We start from the raw sequence: 20,982 nt of genomic DNA on the forward strand, positions 1-20,982 counted from the left end.
GTCAGTAAAGATAAGTTGATCGAATGCACTGCTTTAAAGCTTCTCCGACCGAAACAACAACAACAACAACAAAACAAGACACTGAGCTGGTATCAACAGACATGACATAGATCCTGAGTACATTTGTTCTAAATAAGACCAGATTCATTGGGGACGGTCAAATGGATTTGGAGATAATGAAATTGTCGGGGTAGAATGAACGCTTCATAATATTAATGTATTTTCTATTTATGCCTCAGGGTGAGCTGACAATCTCCCCAGAGATGGAGGCCCTACAGAACTCCCTATTCTTCGACCACGTGCCTGACTCGTGGGCCAGGCTGGCTTACCCCTCGATGTTCGGGCTTGCGCAGTGGTACGCTGATCTCCTGGCTCGCATCCGGGAACTCGACACATGGGTGAACGACTTCACCCTCCCCGCAGTTGTCTGGCTTTCTGGGTTCTTCAACCCCCAGTCCTTCCTCACTGCTATCATGCAGGTAATAAAACATTACACTAGCAAACAAGCTTCAACAGTTTGTTGAAATTGAAACTTTTGAGGAACATCAACAGAATCCATGATTTCTATACCAACAGGAGTAACAATTTGAATCTCAAAGTCTCAATAAATAGACCTAAATGCTCTAAATACTTGTAGAAGAAATTTGAAGTATCATTTCTTACTGAATGTGTTTCTGTTCTTTCTTGTCAGAGCATGGCACGTAAGAATGAGTGGCCTTTGGACAAGATGTGTCTGACAGTTGACGTCACCAAGAAAAACAAGGAGGACTTCGGTGGCCCGCCGCGTGAGGGCGCATATGTGCACGGTCTTTTCATGGAAGGTGCCCGCTGGGACCTACAGACAGGTATGGATAAAGTAAAGTTACACGTTGTGTACCGAACTACGTCTGTGCTTTATAAACTATTTTGCAGAATATATAGATTAGGGCATCATTGGTTATGATTATAAGAGCACACCACGTCCTTGTTCACTTTCGAGAAGCAGTAATAAATCATGTCATACGTTCCTTTTCTCAGGCATGATGACGGACGCCCGTCTGAAGGAACTGACCCCAGCCATGCCAGTCATGTTCATTAAAGCCATTCCTGTGGACCGACAGGATACTAAGAACATCTACGAGTGTCCAGTCTACAAAACCAAGATGAGAGGACCCACCTTCGTCTGGACCTTCAACCTCAAGACCAAGGAGAAGCCTGCCAAATGGATTCTTGCTGGAGTCGCTCTCCTTCTCTCTGTCTAGGTTGCTAAGTGTTCGATTCTAGACTAAGATACGACGGATCCGAACTTGGTAGACTTTGGGAATCTGGCCATTAGTGCAAAACAATTACATTGTTTAATACAAATGATTACCAAATTGTGCAAAGCAAGCCGATTAAATAAGCTGAAAGTGGTTTCTTATAGGCTTTTTGAGAAGCGTACTCTACCTCGTAGCCAGTGCTATTGCCCAGTGACACCTGAATAGAATCTTACAGTCCATGGTATTACATTTCTGTAATACGTTGTGTTGGTCAAAATGGACACTCAGGACGTAATCAGAGGGAGTCCGATGGATGGGAATGCTGTGTTACTGTAATGCTGTGGTATTTTTTCAACGCCTCGTGTTAGTCTCTGCTTTTCATATGGATGTAGCCTTTGTTCTTTTACATACATCTTCTCTACATAATGGTCACTTTTTAAAGCACCTTTGGAAAAGCTGTTATAGCATAAGTGTGCTGTATTTGAATGTTTTTTCAATGCTTCATGTTGCCCTTTGACGTCATGACAGCTGAAAATGTGGTACGAAACAATGGTGTGTTTGATGTGACCCAGCTTTATAAACATTTATTAGTTAAACATAATCAAATAGAAGAATAACAGTGACATTAGTTCCAACTGTGGTGTGGTCTTAATGCATACACAATAATGCTGTACGTGTTCTGAAAATCAAGAAGAAGGAAATAACATTTACTCACTGGACAATGCACAATCGAGTTAAGATTTATTGATGGTTTTCACACGAAGATACTCTTCAAGGAGATTCTATTGCAATTGAAACTACGTGTGTCTATGCAACTTTGATGTCTGTAACAGTTAAAAGAAAATGTGATTATGACGTCGATGGAAGTAAGAAATCTGTTTTATGTGCACCACACATACCGACTTTTCTAATTCCCTTAAGCAGTTGCTTTGCAGATAGCTTAATCAATGGATACTAGAATACAACTGCAACTTGAAAATTTAGATATGTGCAAAATGAAGCTTTTAAAGAACTATGTAGTGAATGATTTTTATACGTTACGTAAGAAATGAAAAATATCTGTACCGGCTCTTAACTGTTACCTGCACACACAGGTAGATGGGTACGATCAGGTAGTGCTGTATGGCAAGAGATTATTTGTAAATATGTTTGATCTCAATAAAAGTGACGAAGGATTATCCTATGTGACTGTCTATAGTGTTTTACATCCTTAGTTTGGCGCGTTTTCTTCTGTTACATATACAAAATTTGACTCAACATGAAATTGTTCGGCACTTTCCGCACACGTTGGCGGATGTTCCTATATTTCTTTTTTTTCGACAGATACCGGCAGATGTTTCTATGACAACAATCCACATATCCTGGCAACCAAAAAAACAGAGATCGATGACGTTGTGAACCACTTGAGAGGGTTTCATGAAATGAAACTAAAAGACAAGCATGTCAAAGAACTTTCCAGAACTTCCCGAGTTTTCAGAGAATTTCATCCAATAAATCTAATGAAGAATTCTAAATATGATAATTTCCCCCTTTGGATTATGTAAATGGTTTATGTAAATAGTAAAAAGTTATTTTCTATAAGAAAGATGGTATGACCTTGATTTTAATGACAGCCCGACCATGACGCGGCTCCCTCCTTCCCCCGAATTGCTGTTTTATTAGATCCAAATTCTAAATCAAGATCAGACCTTGGGAGAGACTGCGGGGTTACGCCTACACCAAGGTTCACAGAGAACAGGGGTGAAGGGCAGTTCGTAAAATATAAGAAACATGACATCATGTCAGTCCTCGGCGCCCAACCACATATTTTGTGCCATTAGTGGGGCACCCCTGGAGTTTGTCGGGCAGGGAACAACTTGGCTCTCGTACAGTGTATGTACTTGCACCCACACATATGCCCCAGGTCCCGCCTCGGTAGTCTCAAGTTGAACTAATCTGTTTCGTCTATATTTCTTCACCCAGACCAGTCTTTCCTGTATCTATTTATCTAACGTTGGGAGGTTGTCTTTGGATGCTTTACTTTAGATAACACTGAAAAATAAGTATGAATGGGATTTACTGTGACCTTTATTCATGACACTACACATGTCTTAGAAATACGTTTGGCCTTGGACCACAGCTGGAGATAGCTCTATTGAAAATGAAAGTTCACTGATGATGAGAGTTTGGTGTTTGAAACAACAGAAAGAACGTTGTCGAAAGATGAAACACCGTTGGTATTCTTAAATCTCTTTTGGAAAGGGGATACAAAGACTGAAAGACACGTCTTCGCGATCGTTGAGTTTGAGTAAATTTGGAGCCTCTCCTTAGCTATTCTCAACTGTTCCTGTGACAAAACAGGAAAGGATACGTTTAAGCACACCAAGTTAGCTGGGGATGGTTTGGATAACATGTCCTTGGGGCAATGTCAACCATGTCAAACAAATATCATACTTGTTGCGCTAACTTGAAATTTGTTCTATTGATGCTAGCCCCGCTTCTTTATATTCCATATTATGTTCCCGTAGTTCACGGTGAGGCCATGTGCACGAAGGAACACATTGCCATTTCACACACAGTTCGATCAATTTGATTAGTAACCTTCACAAATTTGAACTTCTGTCCTCACAAGTTGTGCACATGACCTTGCCGTGTTTGCCGGCTCCACACTACACGAAGGTGGGATTTCGTGCCGTTGCTGAGGGTGACTTATAACACACCCTCCCCCTCCAACCGTGCCCGTACAAGTATGTGACCTTGGCGATCTTTGTTCCTTGCGCAGTTTGAAACAGGAGTTTTTCATTTCAGAACATACAGGGGGGGTGGTTAACGTTCCTTGTTTAGATTATGGACAAATTTTTTGTGCAGTCACTAAAATCCTGATTTACTGTCCTCTTCATTGAACAAAATTCTACCATGCAACAGGCGGTTTATTGGAGTAGGGGGGGGGGGGCATGTTTCGATCCATCCAACTCCCTTACTCACTTTCCCTAGAACTCAGGGTGTTTCAAAAAGCACAGGTCGCACCCCAAAATAGTATCCAATGGACTATCCCACATTGACAGCATCCCTTCACTTCACCACTGTCGTCAGCTCTCTTCACCTTTTCACAACCACTTGTTACTTGGAATCGCTCCCGTGCCGCACCGCCTCGCGAAATTACTTGATGCCGTATATTGCTGGAAGACACGGAAGTGCAAATACACCCCTCCGCCGTGTCAGGCCGCCCCACGTGGAAGAATTCGACCCGACTTTGTGTGTTTATTCCTACGTGACATGCCCAGGCCGGTTTGGTAGGCGCTTAGGGCCGATGTGCTAGTTCATAACGTAGAGAGCCCGCGGCAGATACGGTTCACTCCTGTACACACAAGAGGATAAGTGCTGCCAGAACCATGAAGGTTTGGCTGCTAGTTGTTCTGACGGTCGCGAGTGTCCCAGACTCAGTCCGTGTCACATCTCTTCCTAACGCCAGATATACAACAACGAACCCTGGCAGAGATCGGATAGGGTCAGAGGAAGACGAACCCACTGATGTTGTAAGTACCTTATATTTTCTAAGTCATTTTTCTGTCATGAAATTCGTAGACATGTGGTGGGACGATCTCCCCTTGTGGGACGGAAGGGTATAGCAGCGAAATGTGTTAAACCGATTCATAGTTTTCCTTCCATGCAAAGCCTCTGTACCTGATCATGATAGCACACACTGAAAACAAAAATTACAAAACGCAATTTCAAATATTATCTGAAAAGCTTTTAGTCACGTTTAGTGACTTTCTAAATGTCTGAGAGAAGTGATAAGGGCGCTACTGATAGTGAAGCTGGCTGTAGCGTTAAGCGAATATGCCCGGCACCCTCAGCTTTGGTACGACTTTGCATTGTGCACAGAACTTCCGCAACGCAATTCTGACATTAACATGTGATGCCTTGGGGAAGCAGTATTCATAAAGTCATCCTTCTGAAGTTCTCGCGGCTTTATGAGCTGTACCGACAGAAGGGCATCTGCGTTAACACGGGAACGAAGGGATTTGGGAGTCGAGAAAAGGCGACCGCTCAGGGCGGCTTGTGCGGCTGGCTTGAGTTTTCAATCCGAGTGAACGAACAATGAACAATGAATGACCCGTGAGGGTTCTTGTTTCTGCTGCTTTCTCGCTTGGCTAGCTGGCTGTACTTAGCCGTGGAAGTCAACAGTGTTGTGTGCGTGTGTTGGACAGACGATCCATTAGCAGCTATCACTCACTCATTCACTCACTCAGTCTGATCGGCAGCTCAATGTTTTGACATCACTGATGACCCATGTAATCTGTTAACAACCAACACATCGATGACCTGCAAGCATCTGATAACTGCTTAAGCGCGCAGACACACTGGTATAGCGTACAGACACACTGGTATAGCGTACAGACACACTGGTATAGCGTACAGACACACTGGTATAGCGTACAGACACACTGGTATAGCGTACAGACACACTGGTATAGCGTACAGACACACAGGGTAAATATAGATGAACAAGCGACCCAACAAAATAGAGAAAACGAAGGTAGTAAACGTTTAACCAGACACGGTAGGGTCATGCAGCTCTCGATGTGAAACGAAAGCAAAGAAAGGAATTGTTAAGTGTCGTGTAAATCACGTCGCCGACATGGTGCTTCTGCAGTTAACACACAAGTCGAAGCTGCTAGTGTTTTTCTAGGCATTCTTGTGGCCTTACCGCGCCATGTACGCAAATCCACCAGCTTAGAACGTTTGCAAATATTGACCGGGTCCAAAATAGTGGCAGTAGCTGTTTGGCACGGATCTCTCAGTTGACGCCTGTCCCATTTTAGTGTTTCGGACATGCTGAAAATTTCGTGACGTCTTCCCTTTCCGGCACCCTTTGTCCCTCGTTCTTGACACATAACCTTCCAAACTACCCAACGACACGTTTACTGAATTCATAGGCCTTTGATAGGACAAAAGATAATTGAATATTGCTGAACGGCTTTAATCCTTGCTGTGTAAATATCTATCATTATCATCATCAACTTAAGGTTTAAAACGTAGGTAAAATGTTGCGAGTGCAATGTATGTGCACACATGGAACAACTTTGATTCAATTTGCACATACCCGAACCATACAAAGCTGAGAAACAGAACTAGACAGAGAAGTTTCTAAATACTGCAATGCAACTTTCCCCACACGATCTTGTAATATGCGCTAACCCCCATGTCACTCTTACATATGTTGTCTGTCTACTTTGATGATTGTACTCCTTTCTGTTCAACTGCACGTTGGAGGACGCGTTTTCCTGAAGAAGATCTGTCGCATCTTTGTTGCATCAAGTTTCACACTCAGTACTGCCCGACTCACGACTTGGCTTCCCGCTATTTCCAGATGTACTCGCACAATAAACAATCCTGATCGCTGCAAGGACAACTTTCCGAGAGGGCAAACATTAAAAAAAACGGTTCCAGGACTAGAAATGATGTCGAGAGATGCCAACTACGATGTACTGAAGGAAAGATTACTGCAGTTGTAAATGTAGCCTATTGGACTTGGATAAATGAGACACATGACTGACTTGACAACTAGTTTGCTCGTGGCATGTACGTGTCGAAGGTTGACATTCATGATCCTGTAGTATTTCTACTCCACTTTTTGTCACTTCTGTCTCTTCTTTCGCCAAATTAACACGCAAAGTGTGGCTTCAAACTGGGAAAATGAAGTATTTCATCCAGCAAGAGCTCACGTCTAAACCATGTATGCAACAAAATCGTACTATATTTTACCCGGATAGAAATATGGCGTATAAAAAGGTGGAGTAGATATTAAGATCGATGTTCATCTTATAACGTAGACGACCTTTACGAAATCAGGTAGTTAGATTCTTTTTGTATCGTTTATAGAAGCTTCAATAGGAAATAAACTTCTTGTCAAACACCTCTGTTTTATGAAAACGTCCCTCGCTTGAAAAGAACGCTGACAGTGGCTCGTGAAGAGGGAACTTGGAAGGTGGGTTTGACTTGGTTACGTTATATGAAATGGTGACATTTTCGAACTCGTAAACCTCCAGACGAGGTCTTATTCAGAAATGTCATGTCATTGAAGTTTTGACATCCAAGTCAATGCATAGTCGTAAACGGCAGAAATTGTCATAGAAGTTGCCTCTATAGATGTTTTAGATCATGATATAATCAAAGTCACTTCCAAAAATAACCCCTATATAACATTGCCAAAGCCCTATGCCGTTGACCCGAGTCTGAAGAGGAAATCCGGTACAGGTGTCGGTAGACAGGCAGAGGCGGAGGTCGAGTCAGTTCTCCACTCATGCCAGCTCAACCCTCCCATATGACCCTGACGCTTGTCAACATGTATGTGTGTGGTGGCGGGAAGCGTCTCAAAATGATTGCATGTCACAAAAACTCTTAAAAAGGACCAGTAAAGCAAGGAAGTGCGAAGACAGTAGTTTTTATGTGCGTTTGTGACTGTTTTTTCTCCTATTTTTCTGCCTTATTGCTCGTTGATTCCAAAGTGATCACTTTGTCCTGATGCATAGACGTTCTGATCAAAAGAGATGATAAAAGAACTCTTCAGCAATTCAGAACTAATAATCAGACACATCTTTAAGAAACATCTCATCATTCTCATTGATGTACTAGTGCAGACTAGTACAGTGCTCACTAGCAGAACAGTCCGCTCGACAAGTGATGAAGGGCAACAAGTGCTGCAGTCATGACACGCTGAAGTAGACATGAATCTTTCCCCATATGTGCTGCTCATGGGCCAGTAAGTCCATTTCCGCTGGCCTAATAACGAAGCTCGTCTTACAACCACAACTCTCAATCCCATTCGGACCTGTTTTAGTACCACTGATCACATAAACACACCGTTTCCTGGTGCAACTTGTCCACTATTGCTGACCTCACATTGACTCAAGTGTCAATCTAGGGCTGCAAGACCTTCCAGTGGCGTAAAAATGACATCGCGCAATTGATCACGACATTTATGTGCTTGGTAGTTGGAAATGGGATATAAACGAAAAGAAACAGTTTTAAGCATTGAAAATAACAAAATAGTACACTCTACATAGAATAGCAAGCAAGAAAGTACTGTTTTATTGTGAAAAAAGTAGTTCGTATTTTGAATGGATGATGGATGGATTTTCAATTCTGTTACTCGTTGCGGAAAATAAAGATTCCCTCTGTTCTATGTAACATAGCCATAACCACTTGATATTTAGTTGGGCACAAAAATAAGGTAATGCACAGTACATCAGGTCCACTGGACAGCATCTGGCATCAGTGGCAGTCACACATGTGCGTAAATTTGTTCAGTAGCAGTCGTCGACAATGTGGCAAGGACTCCAGAGGAGACTAGAGACCGGTCTATAGTTTGTAAGTCTATGATTTGAGAAGTCTATGAAGACCTCCACCTTTTCACACCCTCTGGTGAAAGGCATAATTTCATACCTACTACGCTCGACATGTACTATGGGTATTTCTAGCGCCAACGCGGTTGAAACGGGAGACCACATTACAGAGTCATCAAAACATCAATATACATCTAAATCTGGGAAAAAATTCCCATCATGACGTCATCAAAAATCAGTGGACCGGCCTATGGACCGATTAGAAAATTCACAGTACCAGGCTACCAGCAGGCGGTCACATTACTGGTCTAAGAAAATACAAAACAGCATATTTAACGAAGATTTTTCGAAGACGTTAGCTGTGAATCATACCTAGATCAGTCAACAGACGGTGAGGAGAGTATAGTTCATTTTGAGACAAAGTGCGAACCTAAGAAAATATGATATCGTTTCATACATGGCGTTAGTGATCCGACACATGCATACACTTGATCACAGAGACCTTTACTTGTGTCTCGCTCTCCAAAGTATGATGTACTGCAACACTACTATGACCAGGTACAGGTACAGGTCCGGACCTGGACCTGACCATCTGGACCTGGACCTGGACCGGACCTGAATTTTCTGTACCGGTACCCACCCCTAATACTAGTAGCCACCGATGAGATACCAAATATTTGACAGATTGCACAACGAATTTTACAGACAAAGAACGAATTTTCTTACATTCTGTCTTTTCTTGCCTTTTAAATCATACTTTTGCGCCGTGAATCATATTCCAATCATGCAGTGAGGGGTCACACAAACCAAATTTTGGTGGATCAGCGATTGCTGTCTAGTTGAAGGGATTGGCACTTATTCAGACTTAAATCGTATGTATGCAGCACTGCATGTATGTTGGCTTGGATTCATCTGAGTCTGGCACGACATGTGAACTCATGAGAGACTAAGTAAAGGCTTATTAACTGCCACACCTTTTGAACAATATCAAACGCAGTGTATCTCTATAAGAGACTGTCACAATGACAAAGGCGGCTAAAACATTGGCTTTTCTTGAAGCAGTGACTTTTGAATATATTGGAAGACACCTTACCGAAGATGTCCGTTGACGTCTCTGTATCCAGGTGTATTAGATTATCCCCTGGGAAAAGCAGTCACATGCAATCTGAAGTACGATTCCACAACACCTAGCCACCCGTGAAGACACAGGAGCCTTCAGAACGTTCCGCTGGAATTATTACAGAAAGGTCGAGCTGGTGACATTTGCCATTTGTTTCTAACGCCAACCAGATGAGAAATCAAGTTAACTCATAAATTGTTCAAGCTCCAGCGTTTAATGTTGGGGACATCTTGGTCTGTTTTTGGTTTTGTACCTCAAAACGTTTGAGGGATTCGTTCTCCTGACTTAAACTTAGCTTTTCGATCGGCCACACAAATATGAACTATGCGCCCATAGACTCTTACACTGTATGGATCCGCCATAAACTCAGTGGCGTGGGCAATATAGCGAAGGGGTAGTATGCTTCTGCCACGACGAACTAATAGAATATGAAAGGCCGAGGCTATTGGCAGGACGTTACTGTCAATAAAAGTGTTTTGCCACTATGATGCAAGATGGTGCAAGAAGAAGACTTAAACAGGAAACAGTGAAAAAACTTCACCGGGGATTGACCCACGAACTACCGCCAACATGCTGCGCTAAATACGGGGAGACTGCTTCAAACTAATTTCTGCGCATCTTGTCAATAAGAATTTCTTTTATTGTCGACAGGATGTTCCTGTCAATGGCCATTAAAATACTACTGTAATGAGTCCCCTTGACCAATATTCCGCCCAATTATTTTACCCTAAAGAGACATCTACAGGAAACACACCCCTCAGGCTGGGCCGCAGGTGTTCCTTGGTACAGCTCCAAACCTGATGGAAAAAGCATGTGTGTAAGATACTTTTGTTCGCTGACACAGGAAGCATTCTTGATCGAGGTCTCACAGCAGTCCGGCTGCTTACATGTACTGGGTTTTGAGACGTAATGAATACCACACTTTGAGCCGCTTTGTGTAAGGGTCTCATTACCTTCGCCGAGAAGGTTATGTTTAGGTCAACGTTCGAGTGCATGTCCTTCCTTCCTTCCTTCCTTCCTTCCTTCCTTCCTTCCTTCCTTCCTTCCTTCCTTCCTTCCTTCCTTCCTTCCTTCCTTCCTTCCTTCCTTCCTTCCTTCCTTCCTTCCTTCCTTCCTTCCTTCCTTCCTTCCTTCCTTCCTTCCTTCCTTCCTTCCTTCCTTCCTTCCTTCCTTCCTTCCTTCCTTCCTTCCTTCCTTCCGTCTGTCAACACGACAACTCAAGAATGCCTGGATTGTCTTGATACTTGATATGTGGGTTTTCAGCATTTCCTTCTCTCTGTTTGTCTTGGCTTGGCAGAGAGAAGGAAAATGCTGGTATGTGGGTAGGTCTTCTTGAAAGCTCGAAATGACAAGATTTTGGGACCCCTAGCGGCTTGCTATGGTACTGCAGCGGAACTTCCGGTTTTGATATCACGTGTCCTGGACATGCTATGGTCATGACTTTGAGTGGCAGACAACTGTAAGTCGTCTATGTTTGGGCCTCCAGTTGGAACTGCAGTAGCCGGTTTTGTTTCAAATATTGAAAGGGAATAATGCATGGCGGTGTTGACGGATCGTCATGATTTTTGGCATGTAGATAGCTTCTGTGACGGTTTACATAATCATATGCTGATTATGCATATCAGGAACTAACTTGCATTATTGATGAGGAAAGTTAAGGAATCCTCTGCATTCCATGATAGGACTCTCAAACATGTGACATATGTGACTGAGAAAGAGAGGAGTGTCGATAGATATCAATTATGCAAATGAAAATCTACTTTGCCTAATTGATGAGACTGTAATTCCACAGTGGAAAATGGTGGCAATTTCATTATCTCAGCATCCGGAAGGTAAGTAAATGTGGACATTATTGGACATATATCATGCAAATGCGGGCCTTATTTACATAATTTATGAGAAAATACTACAATAATCTTTTTTGCTCAGATAAAACTTTCATACTTTGAACAACCTGTGTTATTCGGGTAGAGAAGATGATTAACTGATATACTTTATGCACACGAGGACTTTATTTGCAAAGTAATTAGAAAAATGAATGATATGTCATTCGAAAAGGTTAACATAATTTGACGAAGGTATGAGGTCGTGGAACTCTTGTTTTGTCTCAGAAGGACGCGGACGTTTCCAATTCACCTGCCCTCAGCGGTCGGTATGAGCAGGCGATGACACTAACATTAGCACAGGGCGGTTATTGGAATGTTTCCAATCCTGCAATTTCAGACGGTTTTTCTTTTTACTCTGCTGGAGACTGTCCAAGTTGACAATATATCGGTGAGGTACATACCATCTTGTATTCATGCACATCTCTTTGTTCAATTTTGTATCAATTTTAATACATATCCGCCGTATTAATTTCAAATAACTGTAAGAATAATGACATGTATCAATAGAAGAAACAACATTACACACACCTACATCGTTAGCCTCTTGCTTCTACTTTTGTTAGAGCAGGTTTGATAAAGCATTTTTGAGCGTTGTCATTATTGAACAAATAGCCTGGACGTTTTAATGATGCCGGCATCCCTTCATTTTGTACCACGGTCACTTTCTTCGACAAACTGGGTAGATTCGATGACAAAACGTGTTAACAAATAGCTGATTGATAAATCGCAATATAACGTTACATCATTTTAGAAAAAAAAATTAAATGAAAAAAAATCCTAACGACAAACCTAATGACGAGCTTGTTATCAAAGTTAGCATTTCGATCTAATACAGTCAGCAGAATTTGTTTTTCTGTTGCCTCGCAGCTATAGCACACTTCCACCAGCTGAATCAACTTCTCTATTACAGTATTGACTTCAAGGTCGATCATGGTCAATTCCCTTGGCAAGTTGCTATTTCTGTGAAGTACTTCGTACTTTTGTCACTGTTGATGTTTCTTTCAACACTGCTACGCTTAATTGAGTAGGATCTCGTTTGTCAAGTCACACTGACACGAGACGTTCCTTCTAGACATCTGAAATGATTGAGTTAAGCCTTAAGTTGTTGAAGCCACCGAGGAGGAGAATATCTGAACAGAGCCAGTCTGTGACAAAATAAGTGAAGAAAGGTTAAATATGGTTTGTTAAATCCTCCTAAAATCTTGTTTATGGTCAGTGGCTGTATGTTTGTCTGACTTCGAACAGCATAACGCGAGAACACTGTTGTGGATGGATCTTTATGACACTGGGTAGGTTTGTAGATTTTCGTGGTGCTACAGCAGCATTTCCGGTTTCGATATCTCGTGTTCTAGAGATGCTATGGTCATGATATTCCTAACGGCAGATAGATATTGGACTCGAAGAAGTGGCGTATGTTTGGCCCTAGCAGCCTTTTTGGAACTGCAGGGGCTTATTTTGTAGTTTGTGATTTTGAAGGAGAATAATTGGTTTCTTTGCCAGTTGGATAAATACAAACAACGTTATAAAGCCTTATTAGTCTGGGCCGAATGAGCGGTGATTCAATAACGAGGGCCGTTTGAACTGCAAATCTGAAGCAAACTGAAAGAGATCCTGTGGAGTTGTGACTGTTTATGATTATCGAACGGAAATCATGATGTCGTATTCCAAATAACAGCATATAGGAAGACTAGATGTTGGAATGACAAGAACGTGTCTACAAAGCACATAACATTACCGTGTTAACTCTCGTCGGGGTGGTGTTTGGCAAATGTGTTTGTCAATTGCACCCTTCAATCAAGTGTCGTGTCCACGTCATTTACCGGCCCTCACGCAACATCCTGGTTTACCTAACTGTCAAACGCAGACATTTCAGAAAAAGTTACCATGGTGATGACTGTTTTGATCGTCAGTCAGATTCACATGTCAGTGACAGTTGATTTGGTCAAACGTGCAATAAGAAAACGAGACAGGCATCCAGTTAAAGTCAGGATTCAGGACGGCCGCTGTAAACTGTAGCAAGACGGAGGTTACAATCTGGGTTCGCTCTGACAAGTATTACGAATATTTCACACTTGAATGATAGCGGTAGGAATGGAAGGACGTATTTGCCAAATATGGGCAGATGTTTTAGGATTTGGGGAGAGTGATGAGTGTTCGCTTGACACGAGTTGCAATAGTAACTCCACAAGCCAAGTCTGTATCTGGCACTACGTCAAATGACATCTTAGGCGTAGGCGGTAACACCAGAACATGCAGCTGCATTTCTCTTGATAGATTTAGACATACTACCAAGCAACCAAGCAACCTAGCAACCAACCAACCAACCAACCAACCAACCAACCGACCAACCAACCAACCAACCAACCAACCAACCAACCAACCAACCAACCAACCAACCCATCAACCAACCACCTACTGTCTATTGTACCAAGCCGCCCCTTGCCTTGATCCTTTAGCACTATATTTCGGGGTCATGAGCGCAAAGGACGATTGTGCTCCGCAATATTAGAACACCCATTTACAAACCTCGAAAGCTTTAGAATTGAATTGGATTTCTTTATTTCGGGTATGTCACTCATAGAAAACAGCATAATTTGACAAATCAACTTAACATACATTGTACTTTATGTGGGCATTAGGAATAAAGACAGTCCAGGAAGTTCTGATCAGTCTATGTACGTGAACGACTCGGGCACTAATGACAAAAACAACCGCCCACCGTCTGGTTCGCGGCTGGTAGTGTGACCTTACGTACTTAGGAATCCAGGACGCGGCCTTGGGGCCAGCAGGCGGTTCAAACTGAATCCGATTTGTCTTAATTCTAACATAGTGCTGCTTTGCCCCTGGATGACACGGGAACTCTCAACAGATGTTCTTGTTGTGTACAAACCTATCTGGCAAGGATCGTATTTTAGCATTTAACAAAACGCAACACTCACTCACCTGTAATCTATTCTTTTCATACATGTACCAAATATTTGACCCCCTTAGCTCATTGTCACCAATTTCTGTTAAACGGATGATACGCCCAATGGCATGTGATGACATTGGTTTTTTCAATTGTAGTGTAGATTTACGGCAATTACAAATACTTCGGCTTAAAATCAAACGGCTTGTGCACCGCATGAGACACGTATCGTGTACAACACCTATTTCACATCGCTTACATTACATTGCAGGTCTCTACATACTTGGAATGTATTTTAAGGATGGAAAACATTCCAAACAGACCGTTGCCATTTCCGATCATAACAAAACTCTTCCTTCCGGGCCGGCAGGGTGTCAGAATGCGCCGCGCTAAAACGGGTTTCACAGTCCAGCGTTAAGGTGAAGATGCGTCACACGAAAGATGCTATGTAGGTTCAAGGTCACCAAAAGAACGGTGTCGAGCAGCTTGAAACTGAATGGTTTATCTTAACAATTTTGTGGCGATTTTGTACATGGGGGTAAGATGAATGTGAATGTACAAACATTTTTATGGGTCGTTAAAAGCCCAAACGTTTCCTTCGTGCCAAACAACAAACCCTGATAGCGTGCCTAGCTGGGCAGTGCAATGTGGATTAACAATGTCGGATTAGAAATAACTTAATTGTACAAATCATTCTTAAAAGAAGCCAATATATTTACTACAGAGCTGTGGATAGAATTTTACTCAACCTATCAAACCCTGTACTTCTCCCTAGGGACAAATAGCGATCATCGACGGTCCAGACTGGAATGAGACTCAGAGCACAACGTAAGTATCTGTTCAACACGCAGCCGTTTCTCTCGTTCTCCCGCCCACAACCTATACCTTATCTCCTAGTCGTAGAGACAAAGCTTCCATTGGTCCTTTTCCGTTGTTAACGTTTTTCTGAAAGAGAACGGGAGGGCCCTGTCACAGTCACATTTAGAGCATTCTTGGGCCAATCGTAGTTTGTGTCGTACAAATATATATAGTCCGCCTTGTGACACAAACAGTCAACATCTGATCCTTGGTGACTGTCGGTTTTGTCATAGTCTTGCTGAAAACCCGAAGCTCCCGTTCTTGATATCAATTCGACAAAAGAAAAGGCCATACCGTTTGGTTGTCGACGAATATTGTGTCAGCTTCATTCCAAGTAGCCTAGCTGACATATACATTTAAACTGACTATAACCTCGAACCCGTACAGGGAGCACCCCAGGAGTAAGAGACAGGACCCGGCCATGGCGTACTACGAGCGGCTGATGGACCACTGCGGGGTCGACAACGAGGCTGACTTCACACCGCCTTTAACTGGGGACGAAGCCGCCAGAAGGAAAAGATACGCATTAGTAGGTATTACACATCTTATTCTGAACATAATAATCATATCACATCATTACTGACATATTTGGACTGTGAATAATGACATGTGACAAGTTTATTTTCACTTTACAATACAAGACGGAGTCGGAGACCACTTAAAGAACGACTAAAAAGCATTTGAGCCAAAATGAGGAAGGGGTGGATGAAAAAGACACCGAGTGGCTATACTTATTAAAAGGACGGAGCGTTTATACGTAGATAGTAGATCTATAGGAGCACAATCATTATAGGACAGTCGCACTTTACGTGATCCCACGTAGTCTTGCGGCAAATGAACTGGTTCTTTTTAGCCCTTGACGAAGGCCATGAAAGACGGCCGAAAGCTCCTTGTTAGGTATGCCTTTTAGTTGTTTTAGTTTTGTGATGTAAAAACTAGATGGGATTCTTTCTGCCCTCGCGCCCTCCTGTCCTGTGAGCCAGGCCAAGGGCTCAGCGGCGTCAACATGTCGGAAAAGGCATCAATTAGGAACAAATGTCAAAATATATTGAGATGTGTTGAATAGGACATACACAATCTTGCGAGTGACGAAGTCTAGTAATGTAGTACGAAAAGAAATGAGATCGTTTTGACACCGTGCCTTTCTACGTACGTTATCAATTTTCAATGACATTCACATTTACATTTGTAAGAGTATGCACTTATCAGGAGATAACAGTTACCACTTTCTTTGCTTTAACTTAACGAAGACATACGTATGTACCGTCCTAGTTTTCTTCTTCTTTCTAGGGTCCAAATGGAAACGAACAGACTTGACCTTCCGGATCGTCAACAGACCCAGGTACATTTCGGAGAAAGAGCTGCGGCGTGTCATCCTGCGGTCCCTGAAGCTGTGGACCGATGTGACACCGCTCACCTTCCGGGAGGTGGTGAACGGGGACGCCGACATCATGTTTGAATTTCACCGTGGGGACCACAACGACGGCCACCCTTTCGACGGGCTGGGTAAGAACTGGATAAGAGGAAACATTCGTGTTTTTTCATGGGCAGAATTTCAGAATCTGTAGTTTTACAGGACGAGAGGCATCGTATTCAAAATATTCCTGGGCTTTCTACGGAAATTACCTGTACCCTCGTTTAGATCATGGCATGACTTGCCATTCCCCAAAAGGACTACAAGTACAAGCCCTGTAGATCTGCTGCAGTAATATATTTAATAGTTGCACCAGAAAAGATAGTACATGAACTCAGGTAACTCACCGCCCGGGAAAAGTCCCATCTGCAGATACAATGATATTCTACAAACTTTACATTGTGAAAGGTAAATACCATAGATTTTTCAGACCGACATTAAAATGAGTTCGGATACGACTGTTGTACGGCTGACGATACCTGTATGATTCCTCTGTAGGGGGTATCTTCGCTCATGCCTTCTTCCCTGAGAACGGCGATGTCCACTACGATGCTGACGAGCCCTGGACAACGGATTCTCGTTACACCTCCTCCAAGAAAGACCTTTTCTTGATAACTGCGCATGAGGTATGTAGGTGCGACCTATCTGTCTTCAAGTGAACTGTACTGTACTTCAATAACGAGACGTTTGTGTCTGCGTCGACAGGGAGACGTCTGTGTTATGTTTTGCATGCCCTGAACGCTCGATATTTTTATTTCTTCGTCAATACTTTTTCATTTGCTTTGATTATACATGATTGCCCTCATCATCTATATGCATGAAAACGGCTGAATTCTCTTCTTGCACGGGTCTGATAATCATGCATCCGCCGCAGGTCGGGCACAGCCTCGGTTTGGGCCACTCCCAGCTGTTCGGGGCCCTGATGAGGAGATCCTACCAGGACATTGCCCAGAACGGGGATTTGTACCGGCTGCCTTCAGACGACGAGAGGGGCGCACTAGCTGTGTACGGTGTGTCAGTGTCTCCTGTCATTCTTTATCTATCGCGACAGATTCATGTAAAGGGACTACATTACCATGAGAAATGGAGGCATAGTTTTTGGCGTGTCTGTGTTTTTGGGAATTACATACTTGTGACATGTGTAAGCAAGGAGGTTAAAATAAGATCATTTTAACATCCTTGGTGTAAGCTAGTTAAAGGTGTACAACACCATGCATAGATTATGTAAATGTACAAGTCATTTCCATAATTCGTGATGAAATATAAACATGGTATTCTGCCAAAGAATGGCTTTCACACGTACAATATACCCGATATGAAATTTTGGTAGAGAAGATCATCATTTAAGATAGATTGTGCCAATCACAGCCTTTCTTGTATCATCAATGAGACAAGATAAAACAATAAATCTACAAAGGCTCAAACTATTTCATGGAGGTATGAGGTTTCCGAACTCTTTTTTCTACTGCATCTATTCGGTTTGCGCTAATGTATTGCCCTTTAATCCGCTTCTGGTTGTCATTTGTTGTATATCTTGATACACGTACAGAAATTTGTCATCTGGAGGCCAAGAGGAGAAAGGAAACACCATATTACATGTGCTATTCATACAATAGTATTGTTCAATCACGGGTATCGTCGCAGAATCGTCCTACTAGACAATAAAATAGCTTGCAATTGTAAACGGCGGTCTAGCTATAGGGGGTATTTTCCACGTGTATACCTATTTGTATGTATGTATGTATGCATGATTTGTATGTGTATGTGTAGGTATATGCAGGTGTCTGTGAGCGTGTGCGTGTGTAGCACTGTGTACGTATCTGTGCATATGCTTGTGCGTGCTAGTGTATGAGTGTGTGTGTGTGTGTGTGTGTGTGTGTGTGTGTGTGTGTGTGTGTGTGTGTGTGTGTGTGTGTGTGTGTGTGTGTGTGTGTGTGTGTGTGCACGCGCATGTGTGTACAGTATATGTGTGTTTCAGGCCTCTAGATCAAAATTCCTTTTCTTCCAATCCAGGTGACTGTCCAAAGATTTCCTGGTGGTCGAACCACGTGGTGGGCACTAAGATGGACATAGGCCGATACGACCGCTACTTTAAGAGACCGTACACCGTCTGCAAGAATGAATATGACGCAATTATGCTCGGTAAGTGGTGGGATCTTCAACGTGCTGGAAAAATAATTTTCCTAGAACACGGCTTCGGTCCTAGATCTGAGAGGATCTAGGACCATCTGATCGCTTCCAGTACGTAGTGTCGGGGATTAAAACCTACGATATTTATTACCTACGGTATTTGTTTAGATTATATAGATCATCTAGTATTCCTTAATAGGCCCCTCGCGATTACTGAGCGACTGTTGAGCGACCAATGTGTAACCCTTGATTATATGATCCGCACAATCCGCACGATGTCAAAGTATGATCTGAAATAAAGCATACAAAACGTGATATGACTTGTTCGTTATCCATGAAATTCGTTGCGCCACCTGTTAGGTGTTTGGTCGCCCATCAGTCGCAGCCTCTAGTGGAGGGGGTCCGTGCTGTGTCATGAGTGGCGTAGGTATCCTAGATGTTCTTGTGAGATAATGCAAATTGTCCCAGTATGTACTCTGACCATTTACCCCCCCCCCCCCCCCACCAGGGATCGACAGGTTCACCTATGCCTTCAGGAAGAGTTTCTTCTGGCGGATAACGGACGTCGGTATCCAGGGGAGACCCCAAAAGATCAACAGGCGTTGGAAGGACCTCGGTCCGGGTAAAGTCGACGCCGCAGCGACATCGAGGGCGACGCATCGGACCTACTTCTTCAAAGGTTTCTCTATTTCATTCACCTATAGAACCCTTCTCAATCTCACACATGTACTATTATGTACTGTAGGCTGCTCGCGAATGCATGATGGATTTCCTCAGTATTTGTTTGTGGGATGCACATTTTGCTCTCTACGCATACGGTAGAAGACACTCCCAAGTCCAAGTTGTCAAGTTCTAGGCTCTGCCCCCTTACGAAGATGATCATGGTAGATGCACGAATGATTTTGTCTTACTACAGGTGATAAAATATTTCGGTTCTATCGGACAAGGCTTGATCCTGGCTTCCCCATATCTGCTGCAAGCGCCGGCATGCCCAAGTCTCCAGACGCCGCCCTAGTCCGGGACATTGACTACCGTGTGTACGTCCTGAAAGGTTCCCGCGTGTACGCCTTTGACGAGCTGACCAGGAAGGCTGTGTCCGGGTACCCCCGGCCTATCTACACCGTGTGGCCGGGCATCCCCAAACGTATCGACGCGGCCTTCCAGTGGTTGAACGGACGAACTTATTTCCTCAAGAGGGACCTCTACTGGAAATTCGACGAGGGCACAAAAATGCAGGAGAAGTGCAACCCTCGCGCGGTGTCGCACTCTTGGTTATCCTGCTCCGCAGATAGGGTTATAGGAGATTAGGTTCAAATGTTTCATGTATATATTCATGTATGTGTCGTGGAGTTAAGGTCATTTTTGTAAGATCTGTGCGGCCATTCTGTTATTAAATAGGATATTAAGGCTTATAGAAGACGCCATGCTTGATGGGAACACAATATTCCTAAGTAAACGATTACATGTATCTCTTTTGCCTCTTTCCACCTAGCCTTCATGTTTCATCATCATGTTCTACATGTAAAAAAGAATGTGGCTTGTTCTATATCAGGCTTTAATGGCTGACTTTGTGGTGACATTACTCAACATCTATATATCCATGATTGTACTCGGTAAACAATATTGTAATTTGTTGAGTGGATTTTTCCAATCATGGCTTTTAAGCAATGCTGGTGCTAACGTTATATGCTAACGTTATGAATAATTTGTGTTACTGGTGCTAGTTTTCTGGTGTTCCATTCTCTTTATTATGTCGAAGATTGGGTAACAAGAGGAGAATTTAGAATTTAACATTATATTCAATACATTACTTTAACAATTGCCCAATAGACAATGCAACCTGTCAACATGAGGCAGAGAAAACATCACTCCGAAACAAATCAGCTGTATTTCTTCTTTTGATGATCTCACAAATGTTGTTGCAGAAGGGAAAGTATAGCAACACTGTAGTTGTCACTGAAATCTCACTGTAGCCGTGAAGTTTTAAAATTTCTGCAAAGATATTTTATTGCAGCTTTGTTGTAGTGGATTGAAATGATTATGAAATAAAGTTTATCAATAGGATTTTCTACCTAATGTTTGTTGGCTGGAGACAGGTAG

General features: G+C 42.8%; 2 protein-coding genes across 2 annotated transcripts in view; both read left to right on the forward strand.

Annotated features, from left to right (window-relative positions):
- The window catches only part of LOC136430780 (dynein beta chain, ciliary-like), a 43,268-nt gene extending 40,847 nt beyond the window's left edge, over nucleotides 1-2,421 (forward strand). Inside the window, exons 76-78 of the mRNA XM_066421721.1 lie at nucleotides 240-479; nucleotides 692-845; nucleotides 1,018-2,421. Coding sequence (XP_066277818.1) covers nucleotides 240-479; nucleotides 692-845; nucleotides 1,018-1,241 — 618 coding nt within the window. The 3' untranslated portion in view covers nucleotides 1,242-2,421. The remainder of the gene's footprint in view (nucleotides 1-239; nucleotides 480-691; nucleotides 846-1,017) is intronic.
- A 1,828-nt stretch (nucleotides 2,422-4,249) lies between these two features.
- LOC136430782 (matrix metalloproteinase-19-like) lies at nucleotides 4,250-20,946 on the forward strand. Its single transcript, XM_066421725.1, has 9 exons — nucleotides 4,250-4,753; nucleotides 15,256-15,308; nucleotides 15,726-15,871; nucleotides 16,629-16,844; nucleotides 17,251-17,378; nucleotides 17,627-17,762; nucleotides 18,766-18,894; nucleotides 19,391-19,561; nucleotides 19,799-20,946. The coding sequence occupies exons 1-9, from the start codon at nucleotides 4,610-4,612 to the stop codon at nucleotides 20,188-20,190; spliced, it is 1,515 nt and encodes a 504-aa protein (XP_066277822.1). The 5' UTR covers nucleotides 4,250-4,609; the 3' UTR covers nucleotides 20,191-20,946.
- Nucleotides 20,947-20,982: the final 36 nt, after the last annotated feature.

Source organism: Branchiostoma lanceolatum, chromosome 3, assembly GCF_035083965.1.
Source record: "Branchiostoma lanceolatum isolate klBraLanc5 chromosome 3, klBraLanc5.hap2, whole genome shotgun sequence".
In the NCBI taxonomy this organism is placed as follows: domain Eukaryota; kingdom Metazoa; phylum Chordata; class Leptocardii; order Amphioxiformes; family Branchiostomatidae; genus Branchiostoma; species Branchiostoma lanceolatum.